Consider the following 19709-nt stretch of genomic DNA (forward strand, 5'->3'; position numbering starts at 1 on the left):
GAATTGCAGGTTTAAGTAGCTGAATTTGGAGTATGAATTATATCTCAATAAAGCTACTTTTAAAAATCTAACCCAGTTACCCAGAGATAATTGCTCTTGTCATTGTTTTGATATGTAAATGTTTGGTTAGAATTATCTGATTAAAGAAACAAAACCATAAATGACACTTCCCATTAAAATAACTTATAGGAGACACACCGTTTTTCGAGGCAGAAGCCCAGTGTGTCCCTCTTTGCCTGACAAAATAATAAATCTATCCTTTCCTAACTAACATAAAATAAAGTAACTTACAGGTTGTTTTAAGGCTTATGAGAAAGAGTTACTGAATGGCTACCATACCAGGTACTGACTGTATAAAGCACTTATTTGCTCACGTAACTCCCCCAAACCAGGCATCAGCACACTGTACATAAGGAAACAGCCCTAGATGGCTCACAAACACTATACCCTGGAGCCCAAACTGGAAACTGTATTAGTTTCCCAGCACCGCCACAACAGAATACCATAGACTGGGTGGCATAAAAAACAGAAGCTTGTTTTCTCACAGTGGAAGTCAAAGATCAAGATGCCAGGAGAGCTGGTTTCTGGTAAAACCTCTCTCCTGGCTTACAGACAGCCACCTTCTTGCTGTATCCTCTCATGGCCTTCCTGCTGTATCCTGCACACACCCTCTCTGCACACACACTTCTGGTATCTCTTCCTTTTCTTGCAAGAAACCAGTCTTACTAGGATTAGAACTCCATCTTTATGAACTCTTTAACATTAATTACCTCCTTAAAGGCCCTATTATCTCAAATAGTTACACTGAAGGTTAGGGCTTTAACATTTTGGGGATACAATTTGTCCATAAAAGAACTCAAACATAACTCCAGAGCCGGGTCTACAGTTCCTGAGGCTGACTTGATGACCACCCTGATTTCTGCTGGAACACATGCTCTAAACCTGGTCTGCAGTTATCTGACAAGGATGGGCATGGTTTCACATGTACTACTGTGCTTGAGTCTCACTCAGCAACAACAGGGTGAGGCACAGCTGCAGATCATTTTCCCATTTCACACAACAGGTTCAGAGAGAACAAAGAGCCTTGCTGATCCTTTATTAAAAAGTTACATGAAATACATGCCAACAAAATGAGGGTCTAAAGCAAGAAAGAAGAAAGTAATCCAGGAAACGGGATTCAAGTCAAGAAGGCAATGATGCCCTAAACCCAGATGACAGGACTGTAGCAAACCAAGGGACAAGTCCAGTTTGGGGAAGGTGATGAAAACTCCAAGAAGGAAATCTCCAGAAAATAGGGAATGAAAGAAGAAATAAGGAAGAGATTCATTTTTCAATTAAATCTTGAAGATTTGGTTAAGACAATTTGGTAAGAGGATAAAAAAGAATTCAAACTTGACTCTAGGAACTAATTTGAAAAGCTCAAAGATTTTTAAATTGTAGTATAGAAAAGGAAGCATAAACCAGCATATTTGGCAGTTCTGCAATAAAAAAAAATTGTACAAACCTAACAGTAAGGTATATATATATCAATCAAGGAAGATTTAAGTCTGAATAGAACATAATTGTTATTATATATAAAGAAGGATGCAGTTCAGTGAATGAACTGAAAACAGTGACATAACTGGATTGGGAAAAGACAGAAAGGAACGTGCTGCTGCTGCTAAGTCGCTTCAGTAGGGTCCGCCTCTGTGCGACCCCATACAGGGCAGCCCACTAGGCTTCCCTGTCCCTGGGATTCTCCAGGCAAGAATACTGGAGTGGGTTGCCATTTCCTTCTCCAATGAATGCTGCTGCTGCTGCTAAGTCGCTTCAGTTGTGTCTGACTCTGTGTGACCCCATGGACAGCAGCCCACCAGGCTCCTCTGTCCACGGGATTCTCCAGGGAAGAATACTGGGGTGGGTTGCCATTTCCTTCTCCAAAAGGAAGGTGAGAAGGTATCATTTAGCTAAATCTTCATCTATCTTAGAAGGAAGTCAATCAATAGAAAATATTTAAAGATGTTGAAGCAAGACACCTGACTGTATGACTTTGTTGAACAATATAGGCAATGTCATAATTAATTAGCTAACATTTACTGTCACAGCTAACGTTTACTGAGTACTTACTACATAAGTCATTTATTAATTCTCGCAATTTTGTAAGACAGATACTATAATTAATCCCCATTTTGTAGATGAAGAAACTAGACACAGAGAGGTTAAAAACTTGCTCAAGGTTACACAATTAGTAAGTGGTAAAGCCAAGAAGAGAATCTAAGCAGTGTGGCTTCAACATCTATGCTATTTATCACTGCCTCTTAAATTAAAAGTTGCTCAAAACAGAAATAGTACATACAAATGGTACTGAAGACTGTGACTTACGGGAGGAAAGTAGAGGGTTTAGGGAAGTAATCATTGGTTTTAATTATCAGTCCTTCTATTATGTTTGATTTTAAAATTATGTACATTAACTCAAATAAAAAGACATGCGTGCATGCATGTAAGTCGCTTCAGTCGTGTCCAACTCTTTGCAACGCTATGGACTGTAGCCCGCCAGGCTCCTCTGTCCATGGAATTTTCCAGGCAAGAATACTAGAGTGGTTTGCCAGGCCCCACTCCGGGGGATCTTCCCGACCCAGGAATCAAACCCGTTGTCTTTTAAGTCTCCTACACTGGCAGACAGGTTCTCCAAATGAAAAGACAGACGATATCAAATGCTGAAAAGGATGTGAAACTGCAAGTATGCTATTATAACTACTGCAAAACTGTGTGGCTATATCTACTAGATCAGGATAGGCGCTTACCTATGGCTCAGCAATCCTAGATACCCAACAGAAATGTGCATAAATGTTCACCAGAAACATGTATAAGAATACTCATAACAGCAATATCCAACTGTCTATCAACAGTAGAAGGGATAAATCGAGGTACATGTGGAAGACCCCACAGCAAATATAATGAACAAACTATATACACAGTAACATGGAAACAATCTCACAAATGTACTGTTGAGTCAAAGAATCAGAAAAACAATGAGTGTAAACACTATGGCTCAATTTATACAAGTTAAAAAACAGGCACCCCCCCCCCCCCCACCAAAATGCAATGGTGGTAGACGGCAGGACAGTAGTTACTCCTAAGAAGAGCAGGGAAGGTAGCACATGAGGGACTTCCTGATTGCTGGTAATATTCTATTCCTTGTTCTGAATGCTGTTTTGTTCATTTTGTAAAAATTCACTAAACTGAACTTTTACAGTTAGTATGCTTTTTAAGCAGTGAGTTATACTGCAGTAAAAGTTTAAAAGAAAAACCATGTTTAATTTAAAAATATGTTACTCTGATAACATTTTAAAAATACATATTTAAAATTTTACACTTACAAGAAATGCCAAGCCTTCTTCTCATATGTGGATCTGAGAGAATCTTTTTTAACATCTAAAATATGTTTTTGCTCTAAGATGTTTCAAGACTGTTCTATAAGCACCCTGAATGCCAGCTGGTGACATCTCCATCACATGGCAGCAGTAAAACTGTTTGCAAACACTGTGATCTTTAGAGAAGAGGCTTTACTACAAACCCAATATAAAAATATTCTCAGGCCTAAATCTACTTTGGACTTCACCAAGGGTTCTTGCATCCTTGCCATAATAATAAATCAGCTAAGAGTTTTCAACTCAATGAAAGGGAAAACTTTTTACCAATTAAGAGATAATAATAACAATAAAAAAGGCATAACTGTCTCGAGACATTGCTTGCCTTCTATTTCTCAAAATATTCATGTAGAGGTTGGATGAGGCCTTGTCAAGGAGGCAAGGTGTTGTGTAAACATGATTTAGAGTCATACAAACACAGATTATAGTCCCAGTTCCTAGATATTTGTTTCAAAATAATCAAAGGAGGGGAGCATGGGAAGATACAGATGATCAAAAGTGACTACAAGTTCATGACTGTCTGGCTACAGATAATGGGGTTTATCAAACTATTTCTTTTAACTTTTGAGTAAGCTTGAAATTTCCCATAATGGAGAATTAGAAGTTTATTCTATATACTAAAACAACTTGAATTCTCTCTTTTTCTTTCCTTTCTTTTCTATACTTTCCTTAGCAACATCATTTGCTCTCACTGCATCTATGAATTCCATATATTTATGCTTAAAAGTAAATGGAATACCTTTGCTTTGAACTTGCTCCTCCTTTCCTGTTTTCTCTTACTGGCATCATTGATTTCATGAACTTTTATAAATCTGAAGTTAACTTGTACCTCCTCCTCACAACCAACCAGTTCCACCTCTGCTCCCCCAATTTCATACGGCTAAACTGTCTCTTCTACTATTCTTCTGCGTTCCCCACTAGATTGGTTCAGGTTATCAATGATTACTCAGAATTTTGTGACTTCTAAAATTATGTTTCCTCTTAAAAAAAGACTATTTTCTGAACCAAAAAGAAGAGGCTTTGTCCTTTATTTTCTTTAAAAAGCAACTTCACAGGACTAATTAGAGAGTTCACACATGTCAAGCACCTCAGAGAGTTCTCAGCAGGTAACAGGTATACAAATGCTAGTTTTCTCCCTTCTCTGTGCTTGAGTCTCATCAAACTGGCTTTCTTCATGTCCCTGAAGATAGTACACAGTGTCCTGATTCTGTTCCTTTGCTATTTCTTCTACCCACACTAAACTTCCATCCCATCTCCCTAGGTCTAAAGCCACACCATCCTTCAACAATCAGCTTAAATGTCATCTCATCCCTTCAACAAAGGTTTACTGTGTTCAAGAATGGAGAGACCAATCACAGTCAGGCTCTCAGAGACTAGTCTTATCTCAGGCTCAGGAACATAAACAGCACTACCTCCTGCCTAATGAGCAGTAGAACAAGCAGATATGAGCAGGCCACTGGGAGTTCTGTGTGGTTTTTGCCTTTTATTCTGACAGTCTTGACTTTCTCACATTAAGAACTAGCAAACATAATTGTGCTCCCAAATCTCCTAGACCAAATATATAAACTAGATAAATCAGTGGTGATCGTTTCAAAATGTGTCTCCATTCATTGTTCTTCAGAGGCACCTCAGTAGTCATTTAAAGAAAGAGTTCTCCTGGTGCATTTAAATATCATCACAAACCTCTATTAGTCATAACTTGTATGGTGCCCATTATTATGCAAAGTACGGTACACATACAAAACCGTACATAATGAGAAAGAAAACAAAGTACAAGTAGTTCGAAACACTCTTTATTTTCTACATTGGGAAACTATGGACCTAAATTTCAAATCTTCTATTTTATGTAGACAATTCATCTGATATTACACTAAAAAGACAACTCATACACCAGGCTCCTCCACTCAGCAATGTTAGCACAGCCATATTATTTCTCCTGAGAGACTTGTCTGCCTGCTAATCACTCTGATCTTGTAACTGGCCCCAGATGGTAAGTTCCTAATTTACACTATTCAAGTTCTCCTTCAAAGTCACCTCCTCTCTAACCAGCAGCCCCCTCCCCACCCCCACCGTCTGGTCACAGCTTCCTCAACTGTACTCTAAAAGCACTTGACACACATTTCTGTTATGTCACTAATCACCCCGTTTACATGTCTGTCTGTCTGTGGTTCTCCCACACCTCCCACTGCTCCCAGCTAAACAGGGAGTTGTCTGAAGAGAGGAAACATCTGTAGCAGGTAGTCCCGAGGAGTGGTTAAGAGCAGACTCTGGAGCCAGACAGCTGGGCTTGGGGTCCTGTTCTGCCACTTTGCAGTGACATGACCCTGAGTCAACTCTTGCCTTTAAGCCTCAGTTTCCTCATATCAGAAGGAGGACAGTAATAACAACTATCACAGTGCTGTTACAAGGACTACAAGAAATAATGTAAAGCACGTAGCGTCCTTCACTTCTCAGTTTCTTTTTTACATGGTAGTTTAAAGCAGTGGTAAGGACACAGATTTTAGTTAAGACTTAGTTTTGAATTTCAGGTCCAACACTTATTAGCTTTGAGACCTGGGCAAGCTATTTCAACTTTGAGAGCCTCAGTCTCTCCATCCGTAAACGTAGTATAATAATTAGAACCTATCTTATAGGGTTACTCTAAGGATTATTTGAGAACGTTCACATAAAGCATTTGGCATAGGGAGATGCACTAGAAATATTTCCTGTCAAACTTTCTATTTATTTATTTGAAGGCTGGTCTCCTAGAGACATGTCAGACAGAAACTTCTTCCCTCCCACAAGGAACCATCTCCCATCTCGGGACTTAGCATTCACCATGGATGATGTTCAAGATTGTAGGTGTTTGTCTTCCTTGGACTTAAGATTTCACATGACCATGGTTTCAGTCACTCTACTAGCTGACCTTTTAAAAACTGTGTCCTTTGTGTGGATATAAACTTGCAAGTGCAAAGAAACAAGTTGATAATAGCCAGTATGCTTCCCTACCTTAGGCATCACCTTTATACTTCTGTGTCATTAAGCTTTTTAAACAAAGGCTTATATTAAATTGAATATATTATGACACTGCATGGGTTTCTTAAGGAAACCCAGGAAACCCACACAGAATTGTTCTATTTATGGAATTCCTTGGGGCACACTAGGTGGATAAAGTTCATACTTGGGAAAATGATTTTAATTTCTGTACTCCTGGGGAGAAAAAAGTACTTCTAAGTGGTAATGAAACTAATAAAAACAAGGATAACAAATAATATTACAAAAAAACTTTCCCTCCTGCTCATTCATCCATACACCCTCTACCTAATATGAGAGGTTCACTTTTATCCAAACTCCTAATTCTGAACAGACTAATCAAGGTCTAAAATGTTACAGAATTTTCTGAAGTGGTTTATATATAGGCTGACAAGAGTGATAACAGAGGCTGCAAGTCCCTCACTAAAGAACTCAATAGCTGGTGACTCAAAGGTGAGTCAGTGTTAACTGATATCCTATGCATGAGAGAGATAAAGTATCAATCGAGATGAGTTGCTCAGGAAACCAAAGCAATTCTCTTGACCACGTCTAATAAATCCATCTTTTTATGTTCATCACAACCTACAACGTGAAGGTCTCTTACCATGGCCTGTGACCAATTACATTGACACTCTAAACTTTCATGATGCTTAAAATAAAGGTAAGCAATTGATCCCTAAAATGGCCTTTCAATTAGATAAACTATATTCATGGGCTTTACTGCAGACTAAGGTTGCCATGATTTGTCTCCTCATACTTCACGAGTTTCAAAATACCTGAACTAAATCTGTGCTATCTACCATTCCAGAATGAGTAAACAAAAGCTATCATATTATGCTACAAACATTTACTTAAATTCTTCCCATGTTAAGAGTCTGCAATTCTAGTCCTGATTAAAATCCAAACTTAAATACTGAGAACTAATAACCTTCCCAAATATTAAAATAGACCAGATATCATCACCTGAATTTTACAGAATATTGTACTTAATAATGGTGAGAACAAAACAAAAATTTCAGTGTGTTATAAAAATAATTATCATACGATGAAATTAGCTATAGAAGAATGACTCTTAACTTTAGCTATACCAAGTTTCACAGAACTAAAAGCTTTGAATAATTTACTTGCTTGACCAAATAACTAAGGTAGAGAGACTGTGCAGTCAGCAACCACATCCGTCCTTAGTAATGAGTATGAGTATAACCTTACATGCACGAAAGGCTATTGTGTGAGGAGGACAATGAGTTAGCACACACCACCAGATACTCTGTTTAGTAGATACTGATGCCTGCATGAAACAGCTGTACTAAGAACACAGTCATTTTCAAAACAGAGATTCTTATAGCCAGCTACTAAACAGAAATACTATCTCCCCATATTGCTACTGAAGATTTTACAGCCAAAAAAAAAAAAAGCTAAAAACAATAGTCACTTATAACTGCAGATTATCTAGGAGGATATGGAGTTGATCCTAGCAGAAACACCATTTCTAAACAAACACCTATTCAATAACAGGCACATACCTCACCAAATGAAACAAGTAACAGTAAGTAACAGGTACTTAATACAGAAGAATGCGTGCATGCTCAGTCGCTTCAGTTGTGTCCCACTGTCTGAGACCAGGCCTCTGTCATGGGATTCTCCATGCAAGAATACTGGGAGTGGGTTGCCATGTTCTACTCCAGGGGATCTTCCCCACCCGGAGATCAAACCTGTCTCCCCAGCGTCTCCTGCACTACAGGCAGATTCTTTACTGCTGAGCCACCTGGAAAGCCAGATACAAAAGAATAAACTCTTCTAAAACATCTTTACTGTTGTGCTTGCTAATCAGCATGTTTGTTTTAAGTACATATCAAGAAAAACTAATTATGCTGGGGAAGGGGAAATTGTGCAGCTTTTTAATCAAAGTTATGCAAATCAAAGCACAGATATTTCTGTAATTCACCTAGCATATCATCAGCTCCTTTCCCCCTACAATATATAAAGAATTCATGGGCATAAAATAAAGACCCAATGTGCTGATTACAGAAAAAATACATGTTCCGAAGCATTCAACTGGTTTTAAGAAAACTGGTAATTATGTGAAAATAAGTTTTATTGTTATTCTATATCAGTCCAAGGGAAGGATGATAATCTAGTTTATCAATACTGACCTTTCCAAAGAATGTGAAAATCAAAAACCAAGGTTTCTAGAGTGTTAGAGAAGGTTGCAAATGGATTCATGTTTGTCTTTGTAAGAATCAGAGGAAGAGAGAGGGTGTCCATAAGGTGCCCGACAGACCTTGAAGTCAGCACTGTGAACTTCTGGAAACCTCAATTAGCATCATTTGAGTGCATGTCTGTGTGTTGGGAGAGAAGGCATCCCTCTTCAGTACTGATTTTATAATCAGAATTGGATTACATATCATTAGTCTGTGTTTATAATGACAACCTTCAACCATTAAAAAAAAAGTTAATATATTCTATACATTCCATTTACAGAAAGTCAACGAACAGGTATTCTTCAAACTAAATTCAAAATCCCAACACTTCAGTTACAAGGCTGAGTGCACTTTGTGAGAATTTAAGTGTATGCTTAGGATTTGGGCAGTTTCTATATCACACACAGAAACACACAATGTATCAGTAAAAAGTCTGTGCAAAAAAAATAATAATTCCACACATAACACACTAATGTACTTTTTTATATAGGATAACTAAAAGTAATAAGGAAGCAAGGACCTGAAAAGTGACAGGGTGAGCTCTTTGGCTATCTGGGGAAAAATATTCCTGGAGAACTAGCCAAGGCCTCGGATGCAAGATTGGAGTGTGAGAACACCCAGGAAGCTGAAACAAACTAAGTAAGAAGAAGAGGTATAGAAATATAAGGTCAGAGCCAGAGAAAATAAGAGATATAGAAAATAAGGTATGGCCAGGAGTGGAATAAATCAGTGAATTAGACCTATACATACTGCCTGGAGGGATGTTCGTGTTACACCTACAAACCAATTTTCATGGTCACATTTATATTACACTCTCCATTTTTTTATTAAGGAGAAAAGGATGGGGACATGGAGAGGGAGAGAAAGAGGAAGAGACAGGTACCTCTTCAGTATATAAGAGGCTTGTATATGTGTGTTTGAGCTTAAGAGTTGTATTGATGTACCTGTGATTGAGCAGAGCTGGGTGTACACCACAAACTTAACAATGGGTATATCGAGGAATGAAATTAAAAGGGAGAGGAGTGTATTTTCAACTCCTTAATGCTCCTAAATACAATACTTGAACACTGGCAAAAAAAAATGGGGGAAAAACAAAACAAAACAAAAAAAATACTCCTTCAAAAAAATTCTCCTTCATAACATACTCCTTCAAATCACAAGGAAAAAAACTAGTATCTACTCAAAGATATATAGAGAAATGTCTGTGGTACCATTATTTATATTAGTGAAAAACTGGAGGAAAAAATCAACAAGAAATTGGTTAACTTGTGGTACTTGCAATCAGTGTAATTCCAAGCACCTTTAAAAAGAAAATAAAGCAGGTACATTTAAAAACCTAAGATACAGTGAGTAACACAAACAAAAAAAGCAAGATGCTAACAGTGGGATACCAACTGTTTTTATAAACTAGTAACAAATTACAGGGGCTTCCCAGGTGGCACTAGGGGGTATATCCATCTGCCAATGCAGGAGACACTGGTTGGATTCCCTGGGTAGGTAAGATCCCCTGGAGAAGGAAATAGCAACCTGTTCTAGTGTTCTTGCTGGGAGGATCCCATGGACAGAGGGAAGCTCCAATACTCTGGCCACCTGATGTGAAGAGCCAACTCCTTGGAAAAGACCCTGCTGCTGGGAAAGATTAAATGCAGGAGAAGAAGAGGGTGGCAGAGGATCGGATGGTTAGACAGCATCACCAACTCAATGGACATGAATTTAAACAAACTCCGGAAGATAGTAAAGGACAGGGAAGCCTGCTGTGCTGCAATCCACAGGGTCACACTAAGTCTGACATGAACCAGTGACTGAACAACAAATTAGAATACATTTAGAAAAACATATGGAAGAATAGTCCCTGAATTTAACAGTTTTAAGAAAACATATTACAGGAGATTTTCCACTGTGATTTTCTCTAACAGTTAGATTTTCCCTGTTTGTATTTTTTTTTACAATGAGCTTATCACTCATTTGAAAAGATAAATTTTTTTTAACAGTATCACCTAACAAATTTCTGACATCTCTAGCAAAATGTGACAAATGTAGGATAATCAATAAATGTGTACATTCAATTAGTTACTAAAGCAAAGATATATTTATTCAGTAGATATCATATATGACATTTATTATCTTTAATTAGATAGATATTACTTCATCTCCATTTTACAAATATGGAAACTGAGACTAAGAGAAGATAAAAGCCTTTTGTCCAAGGTCCTTTTGAGCAGCAGAATGCTGAATTAAAGTATATGGTAATCCAAAGCTCTATTTACTGGAATAGATAACTGAAGTACTTCTCTGTAGCCTCAAACAAAAGAATGAAATAATTCCACAGTACTGGCAGCTTCTCTGTAACACCTTCAGTTCTACTCATTTGAAGGTAAATAATTAACACTTACACCTCATTTTTCCCAACAAATACAGTAAGTATGTGGTTTTATTGGAGTCTTAGCAATTTGGCACGGAGAAGGCAATGGCACCCCACTCCAGTACTCTTGCCTGGAAAATCCCATGGATGGAGGAGCCTGATAGGCTGCAGTCCATGGGGTCGCACAGAGTCGGACACACTGAAGTGACTTAGCAGCAGCAGCAGCAATTTGGCAAGAGAGATTTTGAAACTACTCTGTAAAACTTCTGCTAATGACCAGGTAGGCGCTTTACAACTTTCCGACGAAGTATGATGTGCTCTGATGTCATGACAAAAGTGTTGGTAGGTCCTATGATGTTAGAAAGAAACAAAGGGATTTAACAGCACTTGTTTCGTGGTGACAATATTCGGAGGGTATGGGAGAATTAGAAGGGAAAAAATGCTGGGTCAGTGAGCCATAGAAGCCATACAAGAAGGCCAGCAAAAGTATGAAGTGCTTAATAATTATTTCAGAAGATTAATTTTAGTTGTATTTATGGGAACAAAATTGTATTCTTTTGTGTTTACTATGCAACCTGGGTTAAGAACCCTAGACAGGTTTCCAGGGGACCAAAAATTCCATGAAATTAAACTGTTTATGCATTTTTCTGCCAAGTACCACAGTTATCATTAGCTTTCCAAAAAGATAGGACCCTCAAAAAAAGGTTTAAAAGTACCTTTCAACGTATTGTATATGCACACATGTTCCTTTTTTGTATACACTTAAGCACAGTTTTGTTGTTGCTTTTTTTTCAGGGCTTTCTGTTTCACGGTTGAGACCAGGGATTAGCAAACCTTTTTTAATAATGGACCAGAAAGGAAATATTTTAGAATCCATGGGCGAATATGGTCTGTTGCACATTCTTCTTCTTTTTGTTTGAACAACTTTAAAATGTAAAGTTAAAAAATGTAAAAGCCATTCTTAATTTGTGAGTCTAGCACCAATTTGTTTGCGAACTCCTGGTATATTTAGAGTAACCACTGATTTATCTCCGTAGAAATAACGCAGCATGGCTTTGGGAGTCCAGGACTTTTTAAAAGGACTCTGAGAAAGTCACTAACCCCCTGGAAGTCTCCAGTTTCCAACGTCTCTGTAAAAATGAGATACCGACTTCCTATACAGTTCCTGTAACTATGAAAAAAGAAAGATAGCAAGTATGTGGAAGTACACACACAGTGCTTTGCATATAGTCAGCAAACTGATTTTATTACCTGTGCCTCTATCTCATGCGATAGACTAGCAATATTTATAAGTCAATATTAACTGTTTGATCAGGCATGCTCCTTCAACGCAATCTACTCTATAGTGATCTGCTTTAGCTATTTCCAGTAACAACACAGTGGGGCTTTCTCAGAAGCCAACAGATCTCTACACTACTGATTAGACTCCAACAGCTTCCTCATTATTATTCTTCTCTTTTCAATATGTAAGTCAAATTTTTAGAGCAAAGATTTAATTCTCAATATACTATTTTTCCATCTAAAGAGTTTTAAATGTCTAAATCATAATAATTCAAAATAGCTGAAGAAAACCCAACTTGCAAGAAGTTAAAACCAGCACTAAACTGGACCACACTCAGGTATTCCAAGGTCACAAAACATTATACAGCACAAAGTAATCAAGTGCTCGCCTAGCAGACACTGATGGCTCCTCTTCATTTCTCACGAAACTGAAGGTCTTAAATATATACAAATGCCAGTATAATGAGCTTTAACTGTTTTTTGTTTTTCCCAGGAAGAGTAACCAGCTTGAAAGCATGAACTACGCTATAACCATTTTTATCATCATACTCTTACCACAACACTAGGTATGGTGTGTGTGTGTGTGTTTGTTTTAGTCACTCAGTATTGTCCAAATGTTTGCGACCCCATGGTCTGTAGCCCACCAGGCTCCTCTGTCCATGGAATTGTCCAGGCAAAAATACTGGAGTGGGCTGCCATTTCCTTCTCCACCTGGTATGGTAGTCTTCAGGAAAAAGTTACTAAAAATAAGTGACTATTTTAAAAATGACAATTATTTATCTAAGACAATGTTATCTTACAATTCCATTTATATAGAGATACTCATCCGAGCAGAAGTACAAGAAAAAATAAAAAATTAGCTAATACATTACTCTAGAATAGCTAGAGTGATATTCCAATGTCTTTGTCTTCACTGTCCCAAAGAACCAAAGGTGAGCTTTATTTCCTACCAATATGAGTAAGTAAAATTATGATTAGTAGCTATTTTAAAGTTTTTCCAGCCTAAGCCAAGATATCTTTTAAAAGCTGTCCATATACAGAACGAAAAGTATGAAAGTGTAAGTGAATAAACACAGTACAATACATTTAACTTTACAAATGATTTTGTCAGCTTTCAGAGAATTCACTTTAAAAATTTTTAAGAAGACATTGATTACTAGAAATTATCTTTACCTCCAGTATTCAATAAAATTTTAAAAAGTTATAATTAACATTAAGAATAAATGTTTTTCTTTCTCAACTCAGACCAAGGAAGAAATAACACAATTAGAAGCTACTTTATAGAGTATGAAGCTTTCCAGACCAGGCCTAATTTAGTTCTCTGAAATTAATCATATATTAGAGAAGAAACAGATAATTATACTAAAAGAGCCTATCGAACTAAATACAGACCTATCCTCAATCTCCAGTCACTAAGAATATGTGAAAATTTTCTACAAATATATATCAGAACATTGAATGAAACAGTTTTGACAAAATCGTCATGCTCAGAAGACATTCCATGAACTTGAAAAGTGAAGTTTTCCAATATTTGTTCCATACTCATTTATTAAATTCAAATAGTGTCAATAAGTAGATGCCTCCTTCTTTGTAACTCAGAGAAGTAAACACTTATACATAGTTAATTGATGACCCATACTTTGCACTAAAGCAAAAGTCCAGCAAACTCAAGGGAAAAGCAGCCACTGTCTACTTAGTATCACTATACTGCAGAGAAACGAAAAACATTTCAAGGGATTTTTAAAAGATTTCCAATAGAATGATGTTTTTAATATTCAACATTATAATGATAATATCTTTTACAAAATAAAGTTGTTCAGTGAAAGGCTTTTCAAAGATATAATGTTTAAAAAGGGATCAAAATGATCACCCTCTACTACCCAGTTACTAACTCTCTTCCCACTTGCAGTGAAGAGCAAGAGTAATGTTCTTCATTTAGTAAGCAATTTCAAATGTATACAATGCCAGGCCAGGCAAGTGTCATCAGTAAATGTAGCAAGTGGATGGGGACTCACTCTATGTACCAGCTTCCTGTAGCTGTGACTAGACTCCATCTCTCCCGTCTTATTATTGCTGGGACAAATGCAAGCCTAGTGCTTTAAGACCTTCCAGATTTTCCTGAGAGAAGCCAGAAATCCAAATCATGCAATATTTTCCATTTTTAAATGCTGGCAATGAAGAAACAAAAAAACTATAGTGCAGGCCAAATTGAAAGGACCTACGAACCAGATCTGGCCTTTCAGTATGCAACCACTGCTGACGACTTAGCAATGATACCCCAGGAAGAGGAGCATCAGTAAGAATCTCAAATACCTGACCTGCAAACCCTAAACTCCTCAGGACTATTACTCAGATTTCATGCTGAAGATGGGTTCCCCACATAGTCAAGAGCACTGGTAACCCACAATTCTCTGCTAATAGGAAATTAAATTAAAAAAAATTTTTTGAGAACAAAAAAAAAAAAGAAAAGAACACTGATGGTAATCTTTTCCTCTTGAAGACTAATTTTTGGTTAATAATAATTTAAAAAATGATGGCTTTACTATTTTAAAGAAATACTATTTTAAGAAAAAAATCAAAAAAAATAACACTGATAGTGACATTGGAATATTAATAAAATTAGAATAATATGTAAAAAAATGTATACTCATTAAAAAAATACTACAACCTTTACCAACTATGTTAGCTGGGTAAAATGAAGTGTCTATCAGCTAGGTCCTTAGGAAAGCAGCCAACCACTTGAGCTGCCCTCTCATCTCCTGATGAGAACTGGAAGCCCTGATGGTCCACTTTACACTTTTACTTTAGCAACATGAAAATGGAAAAACAAATGAAGAGGGGGAATAAGTGACAACAAGGCCAACTGTGAAGATATTTCTGCTTTATAATAATTTCAAGTGCCAAAAGATCCTAAGACTCAAAACAGTTTTCTTTACTGCTATAGCTCTACTAAGTAGATTAGACAGCTTAAAAGGATAAACTAGCAAGACCTTCTATTTGGAAACAAAATCTGCTGGATTAAAAATGAAATGCTAAATAGGGCAGCACCCAAAGATTTAACCTTATGATTTAAATTTAAAAGGAATCTTTCGCAAAACTAATTTAAGGGGGGAAAAAAGCTGTACAGTCATATGCCTCTTAAGAGTTCTCAGTTAATTTGGAAGGATACCCCCCACATACATTATTTTGATGGCATACTTTAAAAAATCCCTTAAGGACAACACAGTATAGTTTAAGAAAAAAGGGCAGTCTGGCTTTATCTGAGCTGGATTTCACCATCTGACAGTTGTGTGACTTTAAGCAAGTTATTTAGCTACTCTGAGCACTCTTCCCCCATCTATAAAAAAGGAGAAACCACAGCTATTTTAATTCTCATTATGAGAATTGTGACACATCTTAAATGTATTTTAATTTATTCTCTTTGCTGAAACTTGAATTTGCTCCACAACATCAGTAGTTTAAAATATTCCTGGCAGAACAGCTACACACAGATAAGAGAACTCAACACTTTGTGAAGCAGCACTCTCCATCCTCATACGTCTATCATTCTCTTTTACTAAACTAAAATCAGCTTCCTAGTTACTTCAGTGTTACCCACTAATGACATTCTAGCTAAATCTTATTAAGTACAGCTAATTCAATCCTCACTAAACTCCAACCTCCATTAGGGTTGAGACTGTACTGAAATCCTGTACCCAGAAAAATGGTAAGCACATAGCAGACACACAGTAAATATTTACAAATTGAGTGATATATTCTGTGCAGTACTTACTATTGAAATGCTTTGGCATATAGAGCACAAGTGTGTAGACTTCTGGAGGTGACCATTTAACATTTAAGGTTTAAAAGTTCAAATATCATAACACCCAAACACACCCAAGATTTTTATGTTTTCTAAAAATCCTTTTGGATACAGTAAATAAAAGCAATTTGACTATATTTTAAATGATGATGCTATTCAATTAAACAGATGCTAAAGTTCCTTCAAAGGAAATAAACCTATTAATGGCTCCATGACTCCTAATCATAATTTCCTTCAGATTTAACTGAATTTCAAGTCGACATTGAAAACAGCCAACCAACTTAAAATGACATGTAATCCCATTGCTGCTGCTAAGTCACTTCAGTCGTGTCCGACTCTGTGTGACCCCATAGATGGCAGCCCACCAGGCTCCCCTGTCCATGGGATTCTCCAGGCAAGAACACTGGAGTGAGTTGCCATTTCCTTCTCCAATGCATGAAAGTGAAAAGTGAAAGTGAAGTCGCTCAGTCGTGTCAGATCCTTAGGGATCCTATGGACTGCAGCCTGCCAGGCTCCTCCGTCCATGGGGTTTTCCAGGCAAAAGAGTACTGGAGTGGGGTGCCATTGCCTTCTCCATTACCACTGGCTATCCTGCAAATAACCCCCAAATATTAGTAATAGCTTAGTCAAGTTTTTGGCATCTTAAAGCCACTTAGAAAATATTAGAACTGAAGTTGTGAAAACATATCAAAATCTGTAACAACTTTCTCTCATGACTTTCTCAGCCACACACTGCTATAAACACCTCACTGCTTAAACACTGCAACTCACTGAGAATTTAGTCACATATTCCAGCGCTGAAAGAGTAGGTTTCATAAAGTATGTTCTACTTCACAGAACAGGAAATCAGTAACCAGTTCACCATCTTCTTCAAATCTATGGAAATTTTTCCATTATAAATTTCTGCCACCTGATGGTTTTAAGCTGTCACTATGCTATTAGCCTAAACAAACGCAACTACTAAGGCAAACAAGTCAACTCCATCCCAAACATAAAACATTCCTGAATTACCTGGGTCATTGATGTTTTAAACTGTGGTAGCAAATTAGTGATCTAGTAACATGTAACTTCCACTAAAGGGAACTAGGTAAGGCAAATACCAGACTGACATAATTTTATGGCAAATAAAAACTTCCAAAAGGGTTAAACACTTTAAGTAAAATTAAAAATGTATCTGTTTTAGAATAACCATATATGACCCTTCAACACTGACAAGCCTTCCCAGACCAAAGTGAAGACTAGCCCCACAAAACTTCTTTTCCCTTTCCACTTCTACGATATTAAAAATAAATAAATAAAAACCCAAACCCTTGTACATTAATCACAAAAATCAAGCCGCCAAATATCGGTAGGCTTTACAAAGTCAAAATCACTACCCATCTTAAAATACTACCTGCTGGGCAATTTCAGGTACTGTGGGAGGAGCCTACAGCCAAGTAGAGTTGAAAGGTCAGGAGGCAGCCTGGGGTTGTGCTACAGAATTTACCCCAGACGACATTAACACTAAAGGTACAGAGAAGTACAAGATGTATAGGCTCCCAACTCGTTTCCAATTTGCAATGGAAAAGTATTCCTTTCCGATAGACTCTGCCTCTGCCTTGAAAGTTGCCAAATGACATGTAATCCCACTGCTGCTGCTAAGTCACTTCAGTCGTGTCCGACTCTGTGCGACCCCATAGACGGCAGCCCACCAAGCTCCCTTGTGCCTGGGATTCTCCAGGCAAGAACACTGGAGTGGGTTGCCATTTCCTTCTCCAATGCATGAAAGTGAAAAGTGAAGTGAAGCACCACGGCAAAACTGGCCTGCGGTTGCAAAATACAAGAGCTCTGGGCTCCCAGCACACTCTTCATGCCTGTACTTGGTATCCACGCACAATTTCTCAATGTGGCCAAGGCGATGCTGCAATGCAGCAACCACCTAGAGAAATAGTTTCTCAACAGTCCCAGAGCCGTTCGGGGAGGGAAGGACTTCCCTTCCATTTTCAATATGTTGCTTCGACCCGCGCTGACAGCACCGTGGATGACCAAGAGCACACGGAAAGGCTTCCAGCTCCTTATTAACGCCCTTCGGAAGCAAAGAATGTGGGCACTTAATCGAGGGCCCTGTCCAGGGTGGGGAAGAGCCCTGGAAAGCAGGGGGTGTATAAGTCTTTGCCCTTCCCACCCAACGACGGAGACAGTGCCCTGCCAGGCTCAGGGTCCCAGAGCCAGGGGGCCCTCGCGCCCGGGCGACCTTCCGCCGCAACCTTCCTCTCACCTGATCTTGTAACTCGGGAGGGTGTGCTTGCGCTTGATGATCTTCTTGAGCTGGTTGACGATGAAGGAGGTGAGCTGGGGCAGGGGCCGCCCTTCGAACTGGGAGCGCACCTCGAAGTCGATCAGCGGGTCCTCCACGAAGGAGAAGAACCAGTGGGTGAAGGGCACGCGGGTGAGGACGAAGCGCAGCCTCCCCACCACCCGTGACAGCTTGACGAACAGGTAGGCGGACTTGCCGAAGACCAAGTCCACGTCGATGGCCAGGTGGAAGCCCCCGTTGTACTCCACCTCCGCCTCGAAGGCCAGCTCCTCGGGGGTGGTGGCGGGGGGCAGCGCCTCCCCCTCGGGGCCATCGGGCTCCCCGGTGGCCGAGGGCGCCACGGGCCGGAGGAGCCGGATGGTCTTGATGAAGGGCACGGTCTCGCCCAGGAACACGTCCCGCAGGCTCAGCCCCTCCAGCAGGCGCCCAGCCGTCTTGGTCTGCAGCAGCTCCTCGAACTCCACCTTGATCTTCTTGGTGACCCAGCGGCGGGCCAGTGCAGTGTCCCGCAGCTCCCGGAACAAGAACAGGATGATGGCGTTAAGGAAGTAGCAGGTCTCCCGCGTCGGCGGGGCGGGGGTCTCGGGGGCCGGGGTCGCGCCGCCCTCGGGGGGCCCGCCAGAGGGCTCCTCAGCCCCGCCGCCGCCGCCATAAAGGTACTCTCTCAGGGGCAGGTCTGGCACCGGCTTGATGTAGCGGAAGCCGTCGGCCGCGCGGGCGGCCTCGTCCGGCGGCGGCTCGGGCTGTTTGCGGTAGAGCAGCAGGAACTGAGTGAGGAGCGTGAGGAAGGAGCCCAGCACGGCCGACGCCAGGATCATGAGGAGCAGCCCCATCCCGCCGCCGCCGCCGCCGCCTCCGCCCGTCCCGCCCGGGCCCTTGCCCCAGCGCCCACAGCGCCGCTTTCTTCACGCCGCCCTCCCCGCTGCCTCCATCTTGAGGACATCGGGCGGCGGGGGTCGGAGCAAGCGGCAAGCTGGGCCTCGTCCGGGGGCTCCGGACAGCGCGATGCGGCGCCCAAGCCTGCGGCGGCCTCGCGCTCCCTCAGACACTCCCGGAGGCGGCTGCCGTGGTGGCGGTGGCGGTGGCGGCGGCGGCGGCAGTGGTGGGGGCGGGAGGGGGCGGAACGGCGCCTCCCTCCGACCGCCGCTCATTGGACGAACGGCGCGTGACGTCAGGAGCGTACTCGCTCCCGGCGGCGTCGCCTGGCAGCCGGCACCCGAGCATGCGTACGCGGTTCCTTCTTCACCTCTCGGGCGCCCTTCCAGCCCCGCCCCCCACGGCAACATTCTAGTCCTCCGCAGTCCACGTGGCTGTCACTTCGGAAGTCGCTGTCCCGATCTAGGAG

The 19709-nt window shown here is 40.2% G+C and overlaps 1 protein-coding gene across 2 annotated transcripts in view; it reads right to left on the reverse strand.

Annotated features, from left to right (window-relative positions):
• The window catches only part of PDZD8 (PDZ domain containing 8), an 82452-nt gene extending 63026 nt beyond the window's left edge, over nucleotides 1-19426 (reverse strand). For both annotated transcript variants that reach the window (XM_055560717.1, XM_055560716.1), the window contains exon 1: nucleotides 18326-19426. In XM_055560717.1, the coding sequence (XP_055416692.1) occupies nucleotides 18326-19197 (872 nt within the window). In that variant the 5' untranslated portion in view covers nucleotides 19198-19426. The remainder of the gene's footprint in view (nucleotides 1-18325) is intronic.
• Between the last annotated feature and the right edge of the window lie 283 nt (nucleotides 19427-19709).

Source organism: Bubalus kerabau, chromosome 22 (genome assembly GCF_029407905.1).
Source record: "Bubalus kerabau isolate K-KA32 ecotype Philippines breed swamp buffalo chromosome 22, PCC_UOA_SB_1v2, whole genome shotgun sequence".
In the NCBI taxonomy this organism is placed as follows: Eukaryota; Metazoa; Chordata; class Mammalia; order Artiodactyla; family Bovidae; genus Bubalus; species Bubalus kerabau.